Source organism: Tiliqua scincoides, chromosome 4 (genome assembly GCF_035046505.1).
Source record: "Tiliqua scincoides isolate rTilSci1 chromosome 4, rTilSci1.hap2, whole genome shotgun sequence".
NCBI lineage: Eukaryota > Metazoa > Chordata > Lepidosauria > Squamata > Scincidae > Tiliqua > Tiliqua scincoides.
In genome coordinates this window covers 104,150,782-104,170,255 of record NC_089824.1, presented here as the reverse complement: position 1 = coordinate 104,170,255, position 19,474 = coordinate 104,150,782, and the positions used below count along the sequence as shown (strand labels likewise).

Here is a 19,474-nt window from a genome sequence, read left to right as displayed (position 1 = left end):
AAGAGGCGCTCTCGAGCGAGCCATTCAGACGGGGACTGCCGCACCCCCGGGCAGGGCAGGGCAGGCAGGGCAGGGCGAGGCGAGAAAGCCCTCCCACGCGCACTTCCGGCGGGGCAGCCAGCGAATGGACGCGAGCTGACGAAGTCGCCTGGCCCGGCCCCCTCCAGGCTCTAGCCGGGCTCCTGCTGCCGCTGCCTGAGTTGCGCTCAGAGCCAGCCAGCCAGGCAGGCAGCGGTGGAGGGCTTGTGGCGCGCACGTGGGTGCGAGGTCGGTTGCCTGCTCTTGCTGGCTCCGCGCGCGGGGAGGAGGAGGAAGACCCACCCGGGAGCCTGAAGCGGATCTGGGGGCAGCGCGACGTCCCTGTGCCGCTCCGACTGGGTGGCACCCGAGCAGGTGGCGGCCGCAGCAGCAGCAGCCACAGGAGGACGATTTCTTGCAGCCGGCTTTATCCCCCCCTTCGGGGACGAGGAGAGACATGAGGGGGCCTTGGCTGCTCTCCAGCGTTGTCCTGGCTGCAGGTAAGCAGAGGAGCCCAACTGGCCGGGTTCCAGGAGGACTTCGCCCTCCTCCAGTGGACGGACTCGCCACTCTTGCCGCTCGCGCCTTGTCCAGGGGGGGACCCCTTGCTACGAACGCAGTAAAGCCACGGGCGTGCACGCTTCAGCCCAGGCTAGTAAAGAGCCCCACTGATGTCAGTGGGAGCGAGGCTTACGCCAGTCCTTGACTTTCTCACTGAAGCCAGCAGGATCTAAAAGCCCTGCCCGGTACGCGTTCTCGCACTGGAAGTTGAGCGTGTGGCAGCTGCACGCCAAACTGATGCTCGGGCGCTCACCTAAGGGCGCAAGCCTATGTATGTCTACTCAGAAGTAAGTCCCATTGGGTTCTATAGGGCTTACTCCCAGGAAAGTGGGTATAGGATTGCAGCCTTACAACCCCATCCTGTGCATGTCTACTCAGAAGTAAGTCCCATTGGGTTCTATAGGGCTTACTCCCAGGAAAGTGTGCATAGGATTGCAGCCTTACCGTCCCATCCTATGCATGTCTACTCAGAAGTAAGTCCCATTAGGTTCTATAGGGCTTACTCCCAGGAATGCGTGTATAAGATTGCAGCCTTACAGCACTATCGTATGCATGTCTGCTCAGCAGTAAGTCCCATTACCTTCAATGAGACTTACTCCCGGGAAAGTGTGGATAGGATTGCAACCTTAATCCGATCTCCTTGGCGATGTCTGCCTTGCACTACTGCCAAATTTAGCTGTTTTGATAGCCGATATGGTACTGAGATAGTGTTGGATCTCAGAGTGTTTGGATAGCTGCAACTTGCCCTCCACAGAAAAACTTCGGAGCCAGAAGAGAGTATGCCCTCTAGCAATGCAAAGTAGTAGTTTATTACTACTAGCAAAGTAGTAGTTTAAGTAGCCTTCTGCTTCCCACTTCCTGAGTGCTTCCTAATTGTAAGAGGGCAGGTGGAACCACTTTGAAGTTAGAGTGATCTTCAGCTTAGTCTGGCACAGATTCCCCCCCCCCCCCCCAATCTTCAAAACCAAGTAAGGGAGGCATCTGTACTTAAGGAACATGCCTAAAAGTGCTTAAAAAATGAACACAACTGTAGGGGAACTTAACAATTTGGCGCATGGAACAGGTCATCATTTGTACACATGCTATATTTGCAAAGCTGATCTGCAAGCCTTAGGCTTGAAACTGGAATGGAAAGAAACTACAATGGGGACAGGAACTTGCGCTAGAACTAGAAAAAAGTGTAACCTATGCACATGGAGTAGCCATGCACTGGAAGTGGTGGTTCAATGTGTGGTTGAATTATCTAGTGTTCTGTAGGGTCATCAAGGTGTAGGCAAAGTGTGTGAGTGAGTAAGTGAGAGAGAGAGAGAGATGTGTGTGTGGGGGGGTAGTCTGGGCACACAGTCTACCCTTAACACTATTAATCTGTGTAGTGTTCATGCCTGCCTTGATGAGTGTGTCTTGCATGCACTGGTTTGAGTCCGTCTTGAGTTTTGTTGTATGGTGGCTCTGCACGTGCTCCCCCCCCCAGCATTAGTGAACAGGCTTTTCTCTGGCAATCATATGGGAGGGTTACTAAGCAAACTTTATCCTGGCTTGCATGCTGTGGATTTGGAGCAGATAGTTAGGATGGGGAGACTTTGACTTGATGCATTTGCCCTATTCCAATAGTTTTATTCATATCTTGCAGTTTGCTTTTTCCTGGTGAACGGTGAAGAAATTGAAGTGCTTCAAAATGAAGCTTACCACAAAGAGGGCAGAGAAGATTTGGTAATTGCGCAGCTGCTTCCAGCCAGGGAGACTTTGGAGCATGAAGGGGAGAGAGAGAGAGGCGTCACATCCTCGGGGGATAACATGAGTGACCTTCCTAGAGGTATGTCTGTGGGTGTTTGTAAGGGGGGGGGGAATAAATGATTCTCTGCCACCTATCTGTGGGAGGGAAAGAAGTGGGTGGTATGAATCTGAGCTGGTCATGTCTGCTCAGGGGCAATGATTGGCAGATTCTTTCCAACCCTTTGAGCCTGTTGCTGTGCCAGAGAAGCTGATGAGTTGCAGCAATCCTTGGTGTCCTGGTCTTCAGTTACATTCATTGGCCACAGTCCAGCAAAGAATTAACCATGCATGTCCATTGATTTTGCTGAATGAAATGACTGAGCATTAAGCACCTCTATGTCTGTGCTACATTGAGTAGCCCAAGTTGTAGCTGCTGGTGCTGGGATACGGGTCCTGTCACAAAATCACCTTCACAGAGCACCTTCCCATACAGGAACAGAAGTGTAGAAATTCAGGTGCAAGGATTGCCAAATGTGATGGACTCTTTGATTTCCTGTATACTTTATAGGTGGGGAGCTGCTTAAGGGTTAAAAAGTGTTGACATCTTATAGTCTTGTATGTTACCTGTAGCTTTGTGTGTATAAAATCCTTGGTCCAGCCCCTGAAATCTCCATTTGAAGCATCTCAAGTTCTGAGTCAGAATAGGCAAGAATGGGCTGCCACTGAGGTATCAGGTGTATAGTATAAGGTGGCAGTTCCTTGTATGTGGTATGTTTATAGTTCATTCTAATTAGGGGGGGCTCAAATACCTTTTCACTCCCCATGAGACACTGGAAAAGACAGTATAACCTTCAAACAAACGCAACACACTGACCTCTGTGATAATGTTGGACTTGAATTGACCAGCCCATTTAGCTCTCTGGGGTTAAATATGGGTTTAGTAGGTTTGCACCTCAGTCCTTAACATGCTTACTGATAAGCAAATCCTCTTGATTTCAGTGACATTTACTTTTGGCTAAGTGTGCTTAGAACTAGAGGTTTAAACCAGAGTATTTTGGTAGCTTTTGGATCTCTTGCTGTTCTGATACTTGAAGAATTTCTGGACAAGTGCAGTAGGAAAGTACCAGTGGTATATGACCAGTTTAAATATCGGTTACCTATGGCTTCACATTTGCTTAAGAGTTTGTTGTCTTTCTGTACTCTGAGGTCCTGAGAAAGTTGTATTGAGATGAAAGCCTTGAATGGTTTTGTGCCTTTGCTTGTATACTCCCAACCCTAGCAACAGAAATGAATCGCTTGGACAAGGGAGGGAACCAGGCTGGAATGTTCCCACAGAAATTCTTGCCTTATTTGTTTTATGTCAAAGTGTGCTGATGTTTTAGTAGTTCCTTGTTTCTATTTTCTGAGTTTGCTATGACCTGGGAGGGCCCCAGTGCCCCTGCTTTGAGCCAACCACCACATTCTCAGCTTCCCACAAGTCCCTAGAACTGCATCCTGTGCTACCCACAGTGTGTCGTCCTCTTCTGAAGGGTAACCACTTGCCTTCCACCCAGCCCCTTCAACTAAATATATTTTAGAAAAGCAGATAGTTACTGGGTCAAAAACAGTTTTCATGAGAATTCCAGTGTACTGTGGGGGCTTTTATCTTTGGTATAGTTTGTGCTATACTGAAATGTGGAGAACCCACTTCAGCTAAAACTGTCTGTTCCTTGTCCTGTGTGGATGCCTTGTTGGCAACAGGATGTTTTCATGCACTCCTGTCTCACAGACATCCTAGCGTGATTGTAACCTTGCTCTTTACTTCCCAGCTTCTTCTGCCTTAACTAGATTTCTCCAAGGATATGGCAAACTCAGCATTTCCCTCCCACCTCCTTTCCTTGGCAAACCACCCTTCCTCATGTGGAAAACACTTGCTTGTACTGGGATCCCATAGCAACTGCATTCTTGGGTGTAACAAAGGTCTCATTTGCTGTCTGGTTGGCATCTGTAGCACTTATATAATTCTCAGTTCTGCTCATGGCTAAAGATTTACCACTGGGTGATAGTCTCAAAACATGTAGAATCAGGTGTTTGCCATCCTGTGCTAATTCCTCTGGGGTATGTGGGTCTGTCCAGGAGGAAGTATTAATTTCCCAGCCTGTGGACATGCTTGGTTGATGGAGGGGATCCGTAGATGACTCACAGTCCCTCACCCACACAGTGTGGCTCTTCTTACCTTGTTCAGTTTAGTCATTAAGGCTAAGTTGTGCCATCTGGGGGTGTCTGGCTGGGTTTCCATTTCCTCCTCTTTGCGCGTTTATGTCCTGAGTCTCTTACATATTTTTTTTTTTTTGGATGGGGATCTCAGTACAACTGGGTCAACTCTGTGGGGCAAACTTTGCCCTGCAGTATCCAACCAGACTTGATCAGTGAGGATGAGTAGAGCTGTACCTGCTATTGGTGGGGCTACCTTTACTTGTCAGTATCATTTTCCTTTCCCGTTGAATCCTGTTTTGCATCCCTTTAACACTGAGTGGCTCCTAGCATCTTTTCATCCAAGGAAGATTTTGTTTTGGTGGGGAGGGGGTGCCTTGATGATCCTTGATTGCTCATCCCCAAGTCAAGATGGGTGCTTCTTTTGCACCCTGCCAAGTGTGCAGCAACAAACTTTTGAATTGTTCTGGAATTGTTCTGGCTTCAGTTAATATGTATGTTAGATCTGATCATGAAGTTGATGACAGTTAGGGTCGGGGGACCCTTTACTTACTCCAAGTCAGGACACTTCTAGGCTGTGGCTTTGTTCATTGAGTCAGACTTGCTGTTCAGGCAAGGTGCAGCTGGGCATGGAATGTTCCAAGGGAACAAAGAAGAAGCAGAGCTAGTTTGGGCTGGGGGAGGGTGTGGTGACTGCTCTGCAAACCAAAGTTTTGGCCTTGTCAGTCCGTGTATGGGTCTTGCAACCTAAAGTGTGTTTTTGAAGGGCTACGTCATGAGTTGTCATGATCTCAGGTTAGGAAAGGATGAGGGCACCTGAGGCTATGATCAAATGGCAGCTAAGTAGGGTGAGTAATAGGCAAAGTAATATAAGGAGAAACTGTGTTACACACACGCCCACCCTGCCCCCCACAGTATAGCCTGACTGATCCACAGTATTGCTAGCTGGAATGCTTTTGAAAGGGTGATAAACTTTGGCTAGTTCCTTGGTGAGACAGTCTCCTGGGGGACTTTCTGCTCCTGTGGGCATGCTGAATCTAAGCATACAACTATTCAGGGAGGAGGAGGGGGAGGATTGGGGAGCTGCCAATATTAGGGCTAGGAGCACAACATCCTCCTTTGGAACTACAGGGAGTTGTAAATAGCTTTACAGTTCTGCCTGTCTAACACCTCTGCTGCTCAGCTTTGCATGGAATCAGAGAGGAAGGTCCTCTTCCATTGACTGGCTCTGTCTTGACTCTAAGTGATGCTTCAGGCATTAGATAAGTAGATGTGTAAATGCCACCATGTATGAATGTTCTGGGAAGAGGCAGTTGTTTCTCTACTCTGGTGAGCTCAAGATAGAGGACATTTTGGAGAGCAGAAATGGTGAAGGTGCTTAATGCTTCCTCTCAGTCATCACTCCCCCCCCCCTTGAAATTTGCCCCCTTCACTTGCCTCGCAAACAGGGGTCTGAAACCCTATTGGGGGCAATATGATGGGGGGGGTAAAGCAATTCTTCTTATCCTCACCGCTTTTCACTGTTAACAGGACTCAAAGCAGGGCTCTGTTGATAAGAGCAGGTTTGATTGTTGGTTGGGAACACCAGGAAGAAAGTTTAGATATCGCCTTACCCTTGGAAAAAAGGTTTTGCTTGGTTTTTATTTATTTCGTAAGTCACCTGGGCAGTTACCTTTAACAAAAAAGGGCATGATGTTTTTATGCCAATAAAGGTGAAGGCATGATGTGTAAATAAAATATCTCAACAGAATCCTGACAATGTTAGAAACACCTCTGACTCTGTCCTGCAAGAATGACTTGATGATTCAGAAGAAAAGCAGACAATTCTCTCGCTCTCTTTTTAAATTAATTCTACCAAATTGATAAGTTATACCTGTCTTGCTGGATGTTCCTGTTGCTTCCAGCTTGTTTGCATGAAACTAGCATTGGAGCTTCAACCATTTCACAATGATATGACCTATAGAGAACGGGTGGGGCCGTTTGCAGCAAAGAACAGGTGCATAGCGGTGTTTAAGTCTTCTCCTGTCGTGCTCCCCCACCAATTCCAGACCTGTATTCCCATGGTAAACACAGATCTGGAACCTTGTGGGAGAGGGAAGTATCAAGGAGAGGGGGCGTTATTTGTGGGAGGAGGGTTATGCGTTGGCAGTGAAAGGATTAAGCACTTCCTGCATGTTCTGCCTTTATTGGCTGCAGATTGCAATGCAACCTCGGGAGGGGGCAAGGGAGAAGCAGCCTGATCAGATTAACATTACAGTCTATTGTGGCTGCCTCTTCATGTGTAAACTCATTTCCGGTGTTATAAAGCATGGACAGCGCAAGAGTGCACCAGACAGCTCTGTCACCTTGCTGACATGCTCCTGAAGCCTGAACCTTTACTGTCCCCAGGGAAGGTGTTTGTGGCTGCAGACAAATGCTCTCTATGGAAAGAGCAGAGGCAGGGCTTAAGGATTTCCTTCTCATTTCCTCCCCCCTCCCAATCATCTGCTGTCCACACTTTATACAGTCAGAAAAGGGTTCTTTTGTTTCACCCTAAGGCAATAATAATAGGAGAATTGCTTTGAGCAGATTCTAGACAGTGTTATGCAAAAGGCCAGAGAAAAACAGGTAAAAACACAGAACTCTTGTGGAGGTCAATGTATACTGAGGGAGATTTCAAGGTATATAAATCCCACATTTTGAATGTGCAATAATTTATCTTAATTTCATTAGAGTTTGTACAAAAGAATGGAAGTGCATATTTTAATATAGCGATATGCCACAAAAGTGTCTATACTTTGTGGAAAGTAAACAGGTGGCAGGAACACTTTTAGTGTATTCACTGGATCCTGCTTCCATTGTTTCAGCTGCTGTTCAGGTACTGCAAGCCATGCCCACAAATGGGTGGCATTTAGAGTGCACCAAAGACAGCCTTGAGAAACTTGGCAGTAATGACTGGGGGCAACATCGCAGCAGTCACTGCTGTGATAGTGCCACAGGTCCTTCACTGAGCCTAGCGAGTCCGTGTATCAAACTTGGGGCTGTTGACATAATTTGCAAATAAAGGAGGCAACTGGCTTACAGTCTTGCATCAACCATAGAGTTTCTTACCAGCTGCGTGTGAGCTGGAGAACTCATGAGACCTCTGAAAACATAACAGGAAGTGGATGTGGTGGGCAGTGTGGGATGTTGAAGTTAGAGACAGGAAGGTTGCCATCATTGCTTGATTGAGCCCCAGAACAAAAGCACTGAGGAAGTTAGAAGGGACTGTGTACTCCAATTTTTATTTTTTTTTTGGCTTTGAGCTTCCTGCTTTCAATAAATTACAAAATCAGACCCAGTTTGCATTAGGGAAAAACTTTTGTTGAGTGGCAGCACAGCTGAATTAGATCTTCCTGCACAAAGGCTGATCCCACCCAAAAAGCCAAGGGTGGTTATAAAGGCTGTTGACTAGTTTGTCTAGTATATTGTAACATGAAATTGGTGTTTCCTTTCTTTTTCCCAGTTGCTTTCCTGTCCAAGCCCCAAGATCCTGTAACACCAAAGAAGCAAGGGAAAGGGCAAAAAAGGAGGAAGGGGAAAGGAAGAAAAAGAGATCCCTGCCTGCGAAAATATAAGGATTACTGTATTCATGGAGTATGCGCCACCAAAAAGCAACCAAAAAGTCGTCCATACTGCATGTAAGTTTATCACGCTGTTTCTGTCTTGCAGATGTCTTTGAATCTTTTCAGATAATAAAAACAAGTAAACATTTTTAGTGCTGTTCTCATGCTAATATCAGTAAAATATACGAGCATTGAGTGATAGCTTCAGGAGGGAACATGCTTATTCAATTAAAAAGAAAAAGGGTAGAAGTGGTCCCTGTTGCAGAGAGAGAAAAGGTACCATCTTCAAATTACTAAATATCAGGAATGGAAAAGAAAATCAAAAACACCAATGTACACAAGATAGCAGGATATTGGCTGAGTAGTGGTGATAGGTATTGCTAAATGCACTCTCCTGTTGTTGCACTGTAGTAGGATACTGCATGATGCTCAAAATGAAATACAGTGGGCAACTGCAGATTTTTATATATGTAGATGCCAAGTCTGTGCTGGAGGGCATCAGAGGACCCCCTGAACAAACTGGAAGAGTTCTGAGATGCAGGGAGGCCATGTGTGTCGCCTTGCACCTCAGAAGGCCTCCCGGATGCAACTGAAAGCCACTTCTGGTTTGCCAGAATGAAGCAACTGGAAGTGCTTCTGGTTTGCACTGGTAAACTGGAAGTGCCTTCCAGTCATGCCCAGGAGGCTTCTGAGGAGGGCAGGGGGCCACGCACGACCTCCAGAGAACCAGGTGCACCCCCAGGTAAGTAATTTTGGTGCTACATCCCCCATAGATTTCACTATCCACAGAATTTGGTATCCCTGGGGGTTCCTGGAACAGATAGCAAGGGCCCATTATAGTAACTTTTCAAAGTTGGGCATTATGGAAGGAGGAGTTGTCACTTATCACCAGTGATGCACAGTCCAATAGGTGCCCATGACATTCAGACAAACATGTTATTACTGAGTACTTGGTATTGTAATGAACACACTATTGCTCTTCAGAAAAACCTTCTCAATGCATATAACTGTTGCATTGCATATGCAACTGTTGCATGTAACTAAGGGGGAAACAAGATTGTGCTTGCAAGGGCCACTTCCAGTGTTCATCCGTTCTGTAAAATGTTGGCAAGGGCAGCCTACGTGCATATATTACAAGTGTTGAGGCTGTCCATGCCAGTTGGAATTTGAAACCTTCATGGTACTTGCTGGTGTAAGGAGCACATGTCCAGCTTTATATGCATAGACTCCCCCTAGCTTGTTGATCTTCTGAACATGTGGACACAGGGGTGGGTGGGATGCAGAAACCTGCTCCCTCCTATCCCCACTGAGTATGCGTGTTGAGGAGTTCATATGAACACCCCTGCTAGTTGGTGGGGACAATGCATTTTGCTTTGAGGCAAAAAACGTTGCTTTGTGAGGAAAGCAAAAGGCTTGTCCGAGTTGGTCATTTCTACAACTTGCTAAGAAGCCCTTTTATAGGGTGAGGCTACTGTACATGATATTAGATTCATGATGTCCGAATAGTTCTCTATCTCCAAACTGTGCTGTGGTTTTTGGAGAAGCTGTGGAAATCTGTGGCTGCTGTGCTGTCTTCCACAGAGTCTTTTGTCATTGTTCCCTTTTGGGCCCATCATCATATCTCTGCTAGAATAGGTTCATGCATCACTCTGGATGATTAACTGAGGTCATTGGTGCCTGGATTTGGAGAGGAGTGGGCTGTGGAGGGGCTGTATTATCACACTGTTCTCCCTTTGACTTCTTTATAATTGAGGATGATCATTGACATGTGGAATCTGCTGCTTTCAATGTTCTTTCTAAGTATAAGACATTTGATCTGGGTGTTGGGAGAGAACCTCTTTCTGATGTGGCCTTTGTGGTTTCTGTGATTGCTTTACTTTGCTTCTCTTTGACTCACTATGGGGGGAATTCCCATAGCTGGTCCCACTGCTTTATTTTTACTGTATGAGTAACTTTTTTGGTATGTGAACAATGCAGGGTTGGTTATTCTTTCTAAGAAGCGAATTTTTGTCCTAAGGAGGAATTGCAATTACCTTTTCTGTAGAGAGCGGAAAAGGGAAATTGTGAGTCAGTTGTGGTAATTTCCCTTCTCTTTGAGGGCAAAGACACTTGTAGGGATAAAGATAAGTAGCCTGATGGATGCAAATCTTTGACTTGAGCAAAGTCTTTCATTGCTGGAGGAATAAATCTTCAGTCCTTGATGAGATTCAGAGTCCCTCTTGGGGCTACAGATTGTCTATTTATGCCTCTGTAAAGCTCTGTGTAATTTGACGCTACATAAACAATAACTAATAATATAGGTCTGCTCACAACACTTGGGTTTCTTCTGAAGCTCGATCAGTGTTGGTTTCATAATGCTGTCTCCAGGCTTGGTCTTGTTCAAACCTAAACAGATCTCCAGCAAAGCTCCTGAAGGGCTGCCATGCACAGTTAACTAGAGATGCTGGCTCTACAGGCTGTATGAATTCCTGAATGTATGTATCTGTGTAGATTACTAATACAGAACCTAACATCATAGCAAGAGAACTATCCGCATGAGCATTCCCAGTTATAGTTTGAGGTCAGCTACTGATCAGCAGGAAAGGGAGGATGGGGGGAAGGGGTGACATTTGTATGTTAGGGGAGCTGGTAGTACCATTGTGACTTGCTACAATTTTGTTGTTGCTTTCTGGAATAAGTCTTATACATTTGTTTTCTCCTGCAACTCTAGATGCCAGCCAGGGTACTATGGGGAGCGATGCCATGTCCTTAGTCTTCCGGTGGAAAACCCCTCCCACAGATATGACAACACAACGATACTGGCCACCACAGCAGTGGTGCTGTCATCCCTATGTCTTATCATCATTGCTGCATTGCTGATGCTCAGGTAAGCTGTTTGGTCTAGCTGGAAATATTGGCAGAAATCTAGCTGGAAGACTTGTTTTCTGTATGTTTCAGTTTGAGAATGAAGGTTCCATGAAATAAAATGTTTTATGTATTTAACAGCTACTTTTGTTCTAAAGAGCTTGGAGTGACCTGAGTGTGATTTTAAGATAACCTCCCATTCAGGCAGTTGACTAGGCTAGATGTTCTTAGCTATAATAGTCGAAATCATGTTTATTCTGACCACTTGCTGGACAATGCGAGCTCCACTGCAGGGTTTCTGTTGAGTCTCCAGCCCTACATTGGCTAGTCCTGATTTATTGCTAGCAGCACTTATTTATAAAGCACATTTGTCATGACCCTCCCTTGGTGTTGCTAGTTGGATGAGACAACTTTGGAAATCTGAATAATGCACTTACCCTTCTAGAAGCCCTGTTGAGCATAGGGTGGGGCAGGAAGCCAGCATGCAATGGAGGGATGTCCCATTTCAGACCAAGGTGGCCCATGTCTTCTGATTAGTCGGGTGTCCTATGCTAAGAGAAAGCACAAGATGGAATTTCTGTTACTTGGATTACAGAAATCAGGAAGGGAATGGCAGCTGGTCTTCTTTAGCTAGTAACAAAACTGGCAGGTGGTTTCATCTTGAGTCTCCCTTTTTTGTTTTTCCAGATGTCATAAACAAGGAGTATATGATGTAGAGAATGAAGAGAAGGTTAAACTGGGCATTACTGCCAACCATTGAGATGTCCTGGATTTGCAAGGTAATCCTTCAGACACATGGCCTGTGGGAGGGCTGCATCTCATGCACATTGGTTGGCGGGAGGAAATCATAATGGATTCTTCATTGTGGATTCTTCAAGGATTTTCCATTGCTTTAAAGAACAGTCTTTTTATCCTGTACCAAATCAACATAAATAGAAGGTTACTGGGTTGAGACATCAGCATTCTTTAGCAGACTACCCTGAGGGGAACTAAATTTTCTGTTGGTTTCTGTTCCTGCATTGAGTCATTCTGCCCTTGCCCACTGATCCCCTTGCTTAACATAATAAATTGGCTTCCAGTTTTTAGAAGCCTCTTCTCTAGTGTTCAGCAGACCCAACTGCTTTCCCCCATGGCCTGTTTTTATTGACAGCCTTCTTGGCTGCATAACTCTCAGTCCAGCTACTTTGTTTTTGTGCAAACTGGTTCTTGCTTCTCTCTTTAAGTTGCCTTCGCTATTCAAATTTTGCTTTGGGAAAAAACTTTTGCTCCCTCTTGTCCTGCCCTGGAGACTGTAGCTTCCTATCCTCAACCAGGTTCTGACTTAAAATAGGCCTTGAGACAGCTCCCATGTGTTGCCGTCAGAGTGCCTTTCATTTACTGGTAGGCTTGGCTGTAAATGCCAAACTATGAAGAGAAGCGTTCCAAAGAAAGTATTAATCTCTGCCTCTTCAAGCCTTTCTTAAGACCAATCCCTTGGAGTATATCATTATGCAGTGTGGCCAGTTAGCAAGAAGGGAAACTTGCAAAAATAGTCAATGCCATGAGAGAACATGGTTGCAGGCTTCAAGCCAGTGCTCTCCACTGATCTGGGTGCAATCCAGCTGATTTAATGGGATTGTTATGTTTGGTGAAGGCAGAGTACATCAGAACAGAAAGTGCTTCTGAGATGGCTGAGCAAGGCTGAAATGAATACCACAATGTACAGAAAAAGTTTAAAAATGAATTTTGGATGCATGTGCTGTTGTGTTGGGGGTTTTATTTTGACTAAATTGTTCTTTTTTTGTTGCTTTTCAGAATTCAGTCATGGAGCAGCTTTACCTCCACAATCCAGCAGACACAACTCTTTTTCTAGGACGTGTTTCAGGTCAAAGGGGAATTTGTATGAGCAAAACAAAGTACTCTCTTTCCAAGAGTATTTGTGTCAGTTCGTTGCTTTGTTGAAGAAGCAGTTCAACCTCCCCAAATGAGAACGTGCCAAGAAAGAGAAGTTTCTTTGCAGGGGCCTTGTTCCTGAAACGTGAAACTGTAACATAAGGAGAAGAAGTTAGATGGACTTTGTCTTGGTACAAAAGTAGCGTTTTTTGTAAACAAACCAGTAAACTGGATTCTTCAGACACCTGCTGAGGATTTAACTGTGAAAGACTTATACTCTGCTGAAGAAAAATATTGCTTTTTGAACTTTATTAAATGGAGAAAAAGTATTTAACAAGATATTTCATTTTAAATTATATATTTATTTTAGATACATTGTACATACTATTTATTTAGGGCTTGATCCTGTGGTCCTGAAATTAAAGGAAGAAACAGGAGGATTGTGCAGTGTAACACTAATAAATAACCCTTTGTTATACCTGCTGTTACTTGAGTACTCATTCAGGGAAGACTGGATTGAAATGGTAGAAGAGGGAACCATTTCTAATGGCAATAAAATACACTTTAATGCACTGCAGAAACCTATGCATTCTCAGCCAAATTCTGGACTTATTTCCCAGGGTGTATCTGTCATGACTAGAGATGCCTTTTGATTTTCTTTTGGTCTACACATGAATAAATTTGGCACTCAGGTTACAAATCTCAACATGCTTTCTCTGTGATGGTGTAAAGTCAAACAATGCAAGTTGTATGTCCATTCTTGCTCCTGTTATCTGCTTGAGCTCTTAAAATCTCTTGGGCTGCAATCTTATACACACTTTCCTTGGAGTCAGTCTCATGGGACAAAGGGACTTACCTCTAAGTAGACATGCTTCGGTGAATATTGGAGCCGTCTCCAGACATGGAACTGCAGCATTTGACATGCTCTCCTACCCATCATGTTTACAGCATTTATCTGAAGTGACAAATACTATACTTGGGGAGAGATCCTCCACACTATAAAGATTGCTGGGGGAGGGGCAGCTTCCCTAGTTGCAGGGACGATTTCTGTAAGTACTACAACTGTTGCTTCAGAGAAGCTGTAACTGGGGGCAGGATTTCAAAGCATGTGAGTGTGGGATGGAACTCTGTGGCTGTGAATGCTGTGCTTAGGTGCAGTGTTCATGGAAAGATAACATCTGAAAAGGGTTTAGATGTCGGGGAGAAGGGTTCTGATTCCCAGAATTATTGTTTTTGGTGGTGAACAGTATTTTTTTTTATATACAGGAGCATTTGGTCAGCCTTAAGTGGTGTAACCTAGTCACTGTTTTGCCACTGCAGTGAGAACTTGTCTAATGTAACAAGCATTACTGTTTATTATATGCTACTGGATAGCAAAGGGCCTTAAATAAATGGGATGTTGTTGTTTTTTTGCAGCAGTTGGAGGACTTGCCAACAAAAAATCAAGAGGCACTTAGCTGAGATTCCATCTGACTAATTTTTACAGTGGATTGACTATTTTTTTAAAGCCGTCCCTTAATGGTAGTCAGTAGAGAACTCTGTGTTGACACATGTGCATGAATTAATATATGGACATGATCAATGGATCGTTTTGCTTTCTCCTCTCCCTGTACTCTGAGGGAGTTATAGAACTGCACAAGAAAAGTCTTTTTCAGATAGTGCTGTTGCATGGTCCACAGAGCATTGGCATTCTGCAGTTTGTGCCAAATAGAATGGCAGTGCCTCATGGTATGAGGACTCAGCCCACTCTATGATTGCAGGGGAACCATCATCCCCCTTGGGAGCCACTCCCAGGAAAAAAGAAACAGGATTTGGGCCTTTTGCTAACAGCCTGGGTGGAAAAAATAACTCTACTACAAGCATCATCTGTCTGTATTCCCTCTGGTCTCTTCCTCCACCCTGTTGAGCCATGTTATGGAAAAGGAATTGTTCCACATGCAGACACCTGGATTGTGGGGAGAGGGGCAGAGTTGTCCTAAAACAGTTTTTCTCAAACTGGGTTGGGACCCACTAGGTGGGTCTTGAGCCAATTTCAGGTTGGTCCCCATTCATTTCAATATTTTATTTTTAATATATCAGACTTGATGCTACCATGATATGTGACTGCATTTGGGGAAATCTTACAGATCTGTACTTTTAACGGGCTACTACGAATATGCTTTTAACAATGAAAGTCAATGGGACTTACTCCTGGGTAAGTGTGGGTAGGATTGCAGCTTAGGGTAGTTAAAATATTCCTGCTTGATTATGTCAATTCTGGTCATGACATCACTTCTGGTAGGTCCTGACAGATTCTCATTCTAAAAAGTGAAAACTTCCCTTACCCTGTATTGCACAGCACTGGCCCCAATGGATCCCTGTGCTAAAAGTGTGAGAACCACTGTCCTAGAGGGACAAAAATGCTGTCTTTTTTTAAGTGCTAGGAAAGAACAATTTATCTGTAAAAAGTACATCTTTGGTAAACATCTAAGGGCGCAATCCTAACTTGTGCTGGAGTGAGCAGGCAGGCTGGCTGGCAGGCAGGCCTGCACTGCATCCAGTGCAAGTTTGGGGCCAGAATCAGTGCAACCCGAGGCAAAGGGAAACCTTCCCGTACCTTGTGTTGTGCAGCACTGGCCCCAATGGGTCTACTCAGATTTGTGCCACCTCCTGAGGTGGCACAAATCCAAGTAGTTTGGAGCAGCCAGAGGCTGCCAGACTTCCAGCAATGTTTGAGCTTCTCTGCATGGACTTGTTGAGAAGTACATGAACTTGTACCTACTCACTTTACCTGGCGTAGCATAGTAGCTAAGAGAGAGGCAACCCAATCCTAAGCTGTGCTGGCGCAGCAAGATCACATGACCTCCACTGCATCCAGTGCAGCTTTTGAGCAGGCTAGAAGTCTCCTTGGGGTAAGGGAATATCTTTCCCCTTATGCTGAGTAATATGAGCCCTCCCATACGGAAAAGTACTGGAATTTTGGTGCAAGTTTATTCACACAGTAGGGACTACGCAAAACTTGTGTGCTTCATTTCACTGAGTTCAGTCTACTGTGGATGTCCCTTTTGTTCAGAACTGGCTTTCTTATTCGTATTAGGTATTTTTTTTTTTTTTTAGGATTATTTATCTGCTGACATTTGCTTGAAGTCAGTAAGGTAGCCTGTTTTTCTTGATCTACCTTAAAGATTCATACAATGCTTTTTTTGAGCTAGGAGTCTCAAAGTGATTTCCAATATGTATATACTACAATAAAAACGTATGCAACTGGAACACCTAAGAGAGAGATGCTGAATGTTGAAGCCTCTCAAGCTCTCTGGTGAGGGTGGAGGTGCTGCTGGCTGGAGTCTTTAGGATCTATGGTGATCCCAGGGGAAGTAAACCTCTCCTTGAGGTGTGACTTTTAGAGCTGCATTCTGAAGCCCTCATTCCCCTTGGGCACTAGCCAAGCAATCTAAGATCTGAATAAGCAGAAGAGGAAAGCTAAAGTAGGCTAAAGGGGAGCCAGGCTCCATATCATTGCAACTTGTCCTCCTTGCCCACACCCAGTGAGCAGAGGAGGAGGTAGCAGTGGCATGGGGCAGCAGAATAATGGCTACCTCAGGTGGTGACCAGTTGGGCCTGTTATCATATAATTGAATGTATCCATGTTTTAAGCCCTGCCATCCTGCTTTCCCAGTGGAACTCCAGTGTTCTTAATCATGGAAAGGATCTTTCCCTGTTGTATTTGTTACTATGGACAAGCACTCTTAGTGGTGAGGAGGAGAGGATGGGCTTCAGGAGCACATTGGTGCAGGGTTTGTTGCTCTGTTCTTGCTCCTCCCTTCCATTTATAATTTATATTTATAACTGCTGAATATATAATTGCTGAAGAGCACTCTAGTATGAGATAAAACGGGGGGAAAGGCATGATAAGGGGAGGGGGAGTTTTGAAACCCCTTAAAAATCAGATTCTCTGTAGGGACGATCGCCTACATTCAAAATGCTAAGAACATAAGAACAGCCCCACTGGGTCAGGCCATAAGCCCATCTAGTCCAGCTTCCTGTATCTCACAGCGGCCCACCAACTGCCCCAGGGAGCACACCAGATAACAAGAGACCTGCATCCTGGTGCCCTCCCTTGCATCTGGCATTCTGACTTTGCCCATTTCTAAAATCAGGAGGTTGCACATGCACATCATGGCTTGTAACCCGTAATGGATTTTTCCTCCAGAAACTTGTCCAATCCCCTTTTAAAGGCTTCCAGGCCAGATGCCATCACCACATCCTGTGGCAAGGAGTTCCACAGACCAACCACACGCTGAGTAAAGAAATATTTTCTTTTGTCTAACTCTCCCAACACTCAATTTTAGCGGATGTCCCCTGGTTCTGGTGCTATGTGAGAGTGTAAAGAGCATCTCTCTATCCACTCTGTCCATCCCCTGCATAATTTTGTATGTTTCAATCATGTCCCCCCTCAGGCGCCTCTTTTCTAGACTGAAGAGGCCCAAACGCCATAGCCTTTCCTCATAAGGAAGGTGCCTCAGCCCAGTAATCATCTTAGTCGCTCTCTTTTGCACCTTTTCCATTTCCACTATGTCTTTTTTGAGATGCGGCAACCAGAAACAGACCAGGTGTTCTTTCTACCACTATTTTTCAAAAGTCAAATGCTGAAGAATAATGGGGCCTTTTCTCCTCAAGCTATAACATGCTAATAGTGCAATCCTAACATGTGCTTGACCTTTCTAAAAGTTAAACTTTTTAAAAGGGCGTTTCTTTGGATTTCTGTCTTGCAGAACTGCAGGAAACTCAGAACTGCTTTCAGATGGCCTTTCCTCTTGTTCTCTGTTCCAAGCATGTTACAAGTTACTGTGTCTGCCTCCCTCCTTCCATGCCTCTCTACTCACTCCATTAAGACCTCCTGCTTTAGCAGCCACTGCACATTCCTTGTTTAATAGCCTGGTGATGTCACTTTTTAGCCAATGGTGAGCCTTTTGAAGCCATCTGGCATTTTTATGTTAATATTGGCCGTGGGTGGTTAACAATGATGACTGGCTCACAGGATTAGTAATAGGACATGAAGCCTTCCCCTGTTCCAAACCAAAAGGCATGACAATAGCCAAAGTGTTTACTAGCCAAGACTGTGAGAAATTAAGATAATGATCTCAGTCCACCAACTAGCAGTACTGAAGCCTAATCACTGTTCCCTAATCATTATTGCCTGTGTCAACAGGACATAGATGAAATTTTCTCTGCTTTGTCTCCTCTAGATTGGGACTCAAAGGACTGGTTCACAAGTACAATTCATCATGATTACTCAGCACTTGATGGCTCTCAAATGAGTGTGTGAACTGACAAGTCTGAAAAATATTTTATACTAGGTAATGTGAGGTTAAATGAAAGTTCCACCTGCAGTGTTTGATCTATGATGCCCCATTCACACAAGCCAGTTATCCTTAAAGCTGAAGTCATTAAGTGAAAAATAAACATGTATAAACCAGCCCAAAGTATGCCACTTACACTATTGGCCATACTGGTCCTTCATAAGTAGATTTTACATTTTCCTATTTTTGGTTGGGAGTTCACCAATCAAACACTGTGCCAGCTCTGATATAATGTTCCAGATTCTGCAAACCATGGTTTGGGGGATCAAGAATGTGCCATAGGCTTGCATGTTGCCCCTTCCTTTTACCCTCATACCCTCCACAGCTTGCCACTAACCTGAGAATTGAAACCACAGTTTCAATTCTTAGTTTTACACAAACCATAGTTTGTCTAGTTGGGATGGCGAACTATGACTTACACAAACAGGGAGGGAGTGAATCAGTGTGTGGTATCAGAATGGGAGAGTGGGAGCTAGAACAGGGAGTGTGCAAACCCACAACATATTCCAAGTTCTCCAAACCATGGTTTGGAGTATTAGGACAGCTGAACAGACTAGCTGTCTTTCTTCAAGTCTGAAGAAAGGCATTTTCAATTGTACTTCAATATACCAATGTTACCTGGTGTTGACTGTTTTTCTGCCACCCCAGCAAGCCTTTTAAATGTTGGGCCGGTTGCCAGAATTTGTGTCTACGTTCCAGTGGGTTTCCTGGCTTTTTTTCCAGTGTCCAGCTGTGTTACTGACGAACTCCAGGGATGTTTCATTTTGTTTGCTTTGCACACATGTGCATGTTTGTGTACTAGGGCTGCCCCTAGCTGCACAGAAATGGGTGGGGCAGGAGCAGCTATAAGTGCACAAGGATTCCAATGGTCTGTCTGCCCTCATCCACACACCCCTCCCTCCTTAATTTAATTAATTAATTAATTAATTAACAGTATTTATATACCGCTTTTCAACTGAACGTTCACAAAGCGGTTTACAGAGAAAAATCAAATAACTAAATGGCTCCCTGTCCCAAAAGGGCTCACAATCTAAAAAGATGCCAAGGAATACCAGCAGACAGCCACTAGAACAGACAGTGCTGGGGTGAGGTGGGCCAGTTACTCTCCCCCTGCTAAAAAAAGGAGCACCCACTTGAAAAAGTGCCTCCTTCTGGGCCTGACCTTGGATTTGCAGCTGATCTAACAGGCAGTGGCAGGGGCTATATATGCAACTCATATATAGGTTGCAGCCAGAGTAATAATGCCTTTGGCAGTAGAGGCAGTACTGCAGCAGTGCAGCAAGAAAACTTACAGCTTGCCTGTCCTAGGAAATTAGGCATTCCACATCCCCACCCTGCCCCATGGCTTAA

At 44.8% G+C, this 19,474-nt stretch overlaps 1 protein-coding gene across 1 annotated transcript; it reads left to right on the top strand.

Annotated features, from left to right (window-relative positions):
- The first annotated feature begins 189 nt into the window (after nt 1–189).
- HBEGF (heparin binding EGF like growth factor) lies at nt 190–13,429 on the top strand. Its single transcript, XM_066625930.1, has 6 exons — nt 190–518; nt 2,210–2,392; nt 7,970–8,144; nt 10,780–10,935; nt 11,601–11,692; nt 12,708–13,429. Exons 1-5 carry the CDS (start codon nt 476–478, stop codon nt 11,671–11,673), a joined length of 630 nt encoding a protein of 209 aa, XP_066482027.1. The 5' UTR covers nt 190–475; the 3' UTR covers nt 11,674–11,692; nt 12,708–13,429.
- Nucleotides 13,430–19,474: the final 6,045 nt, after the last annotated feature.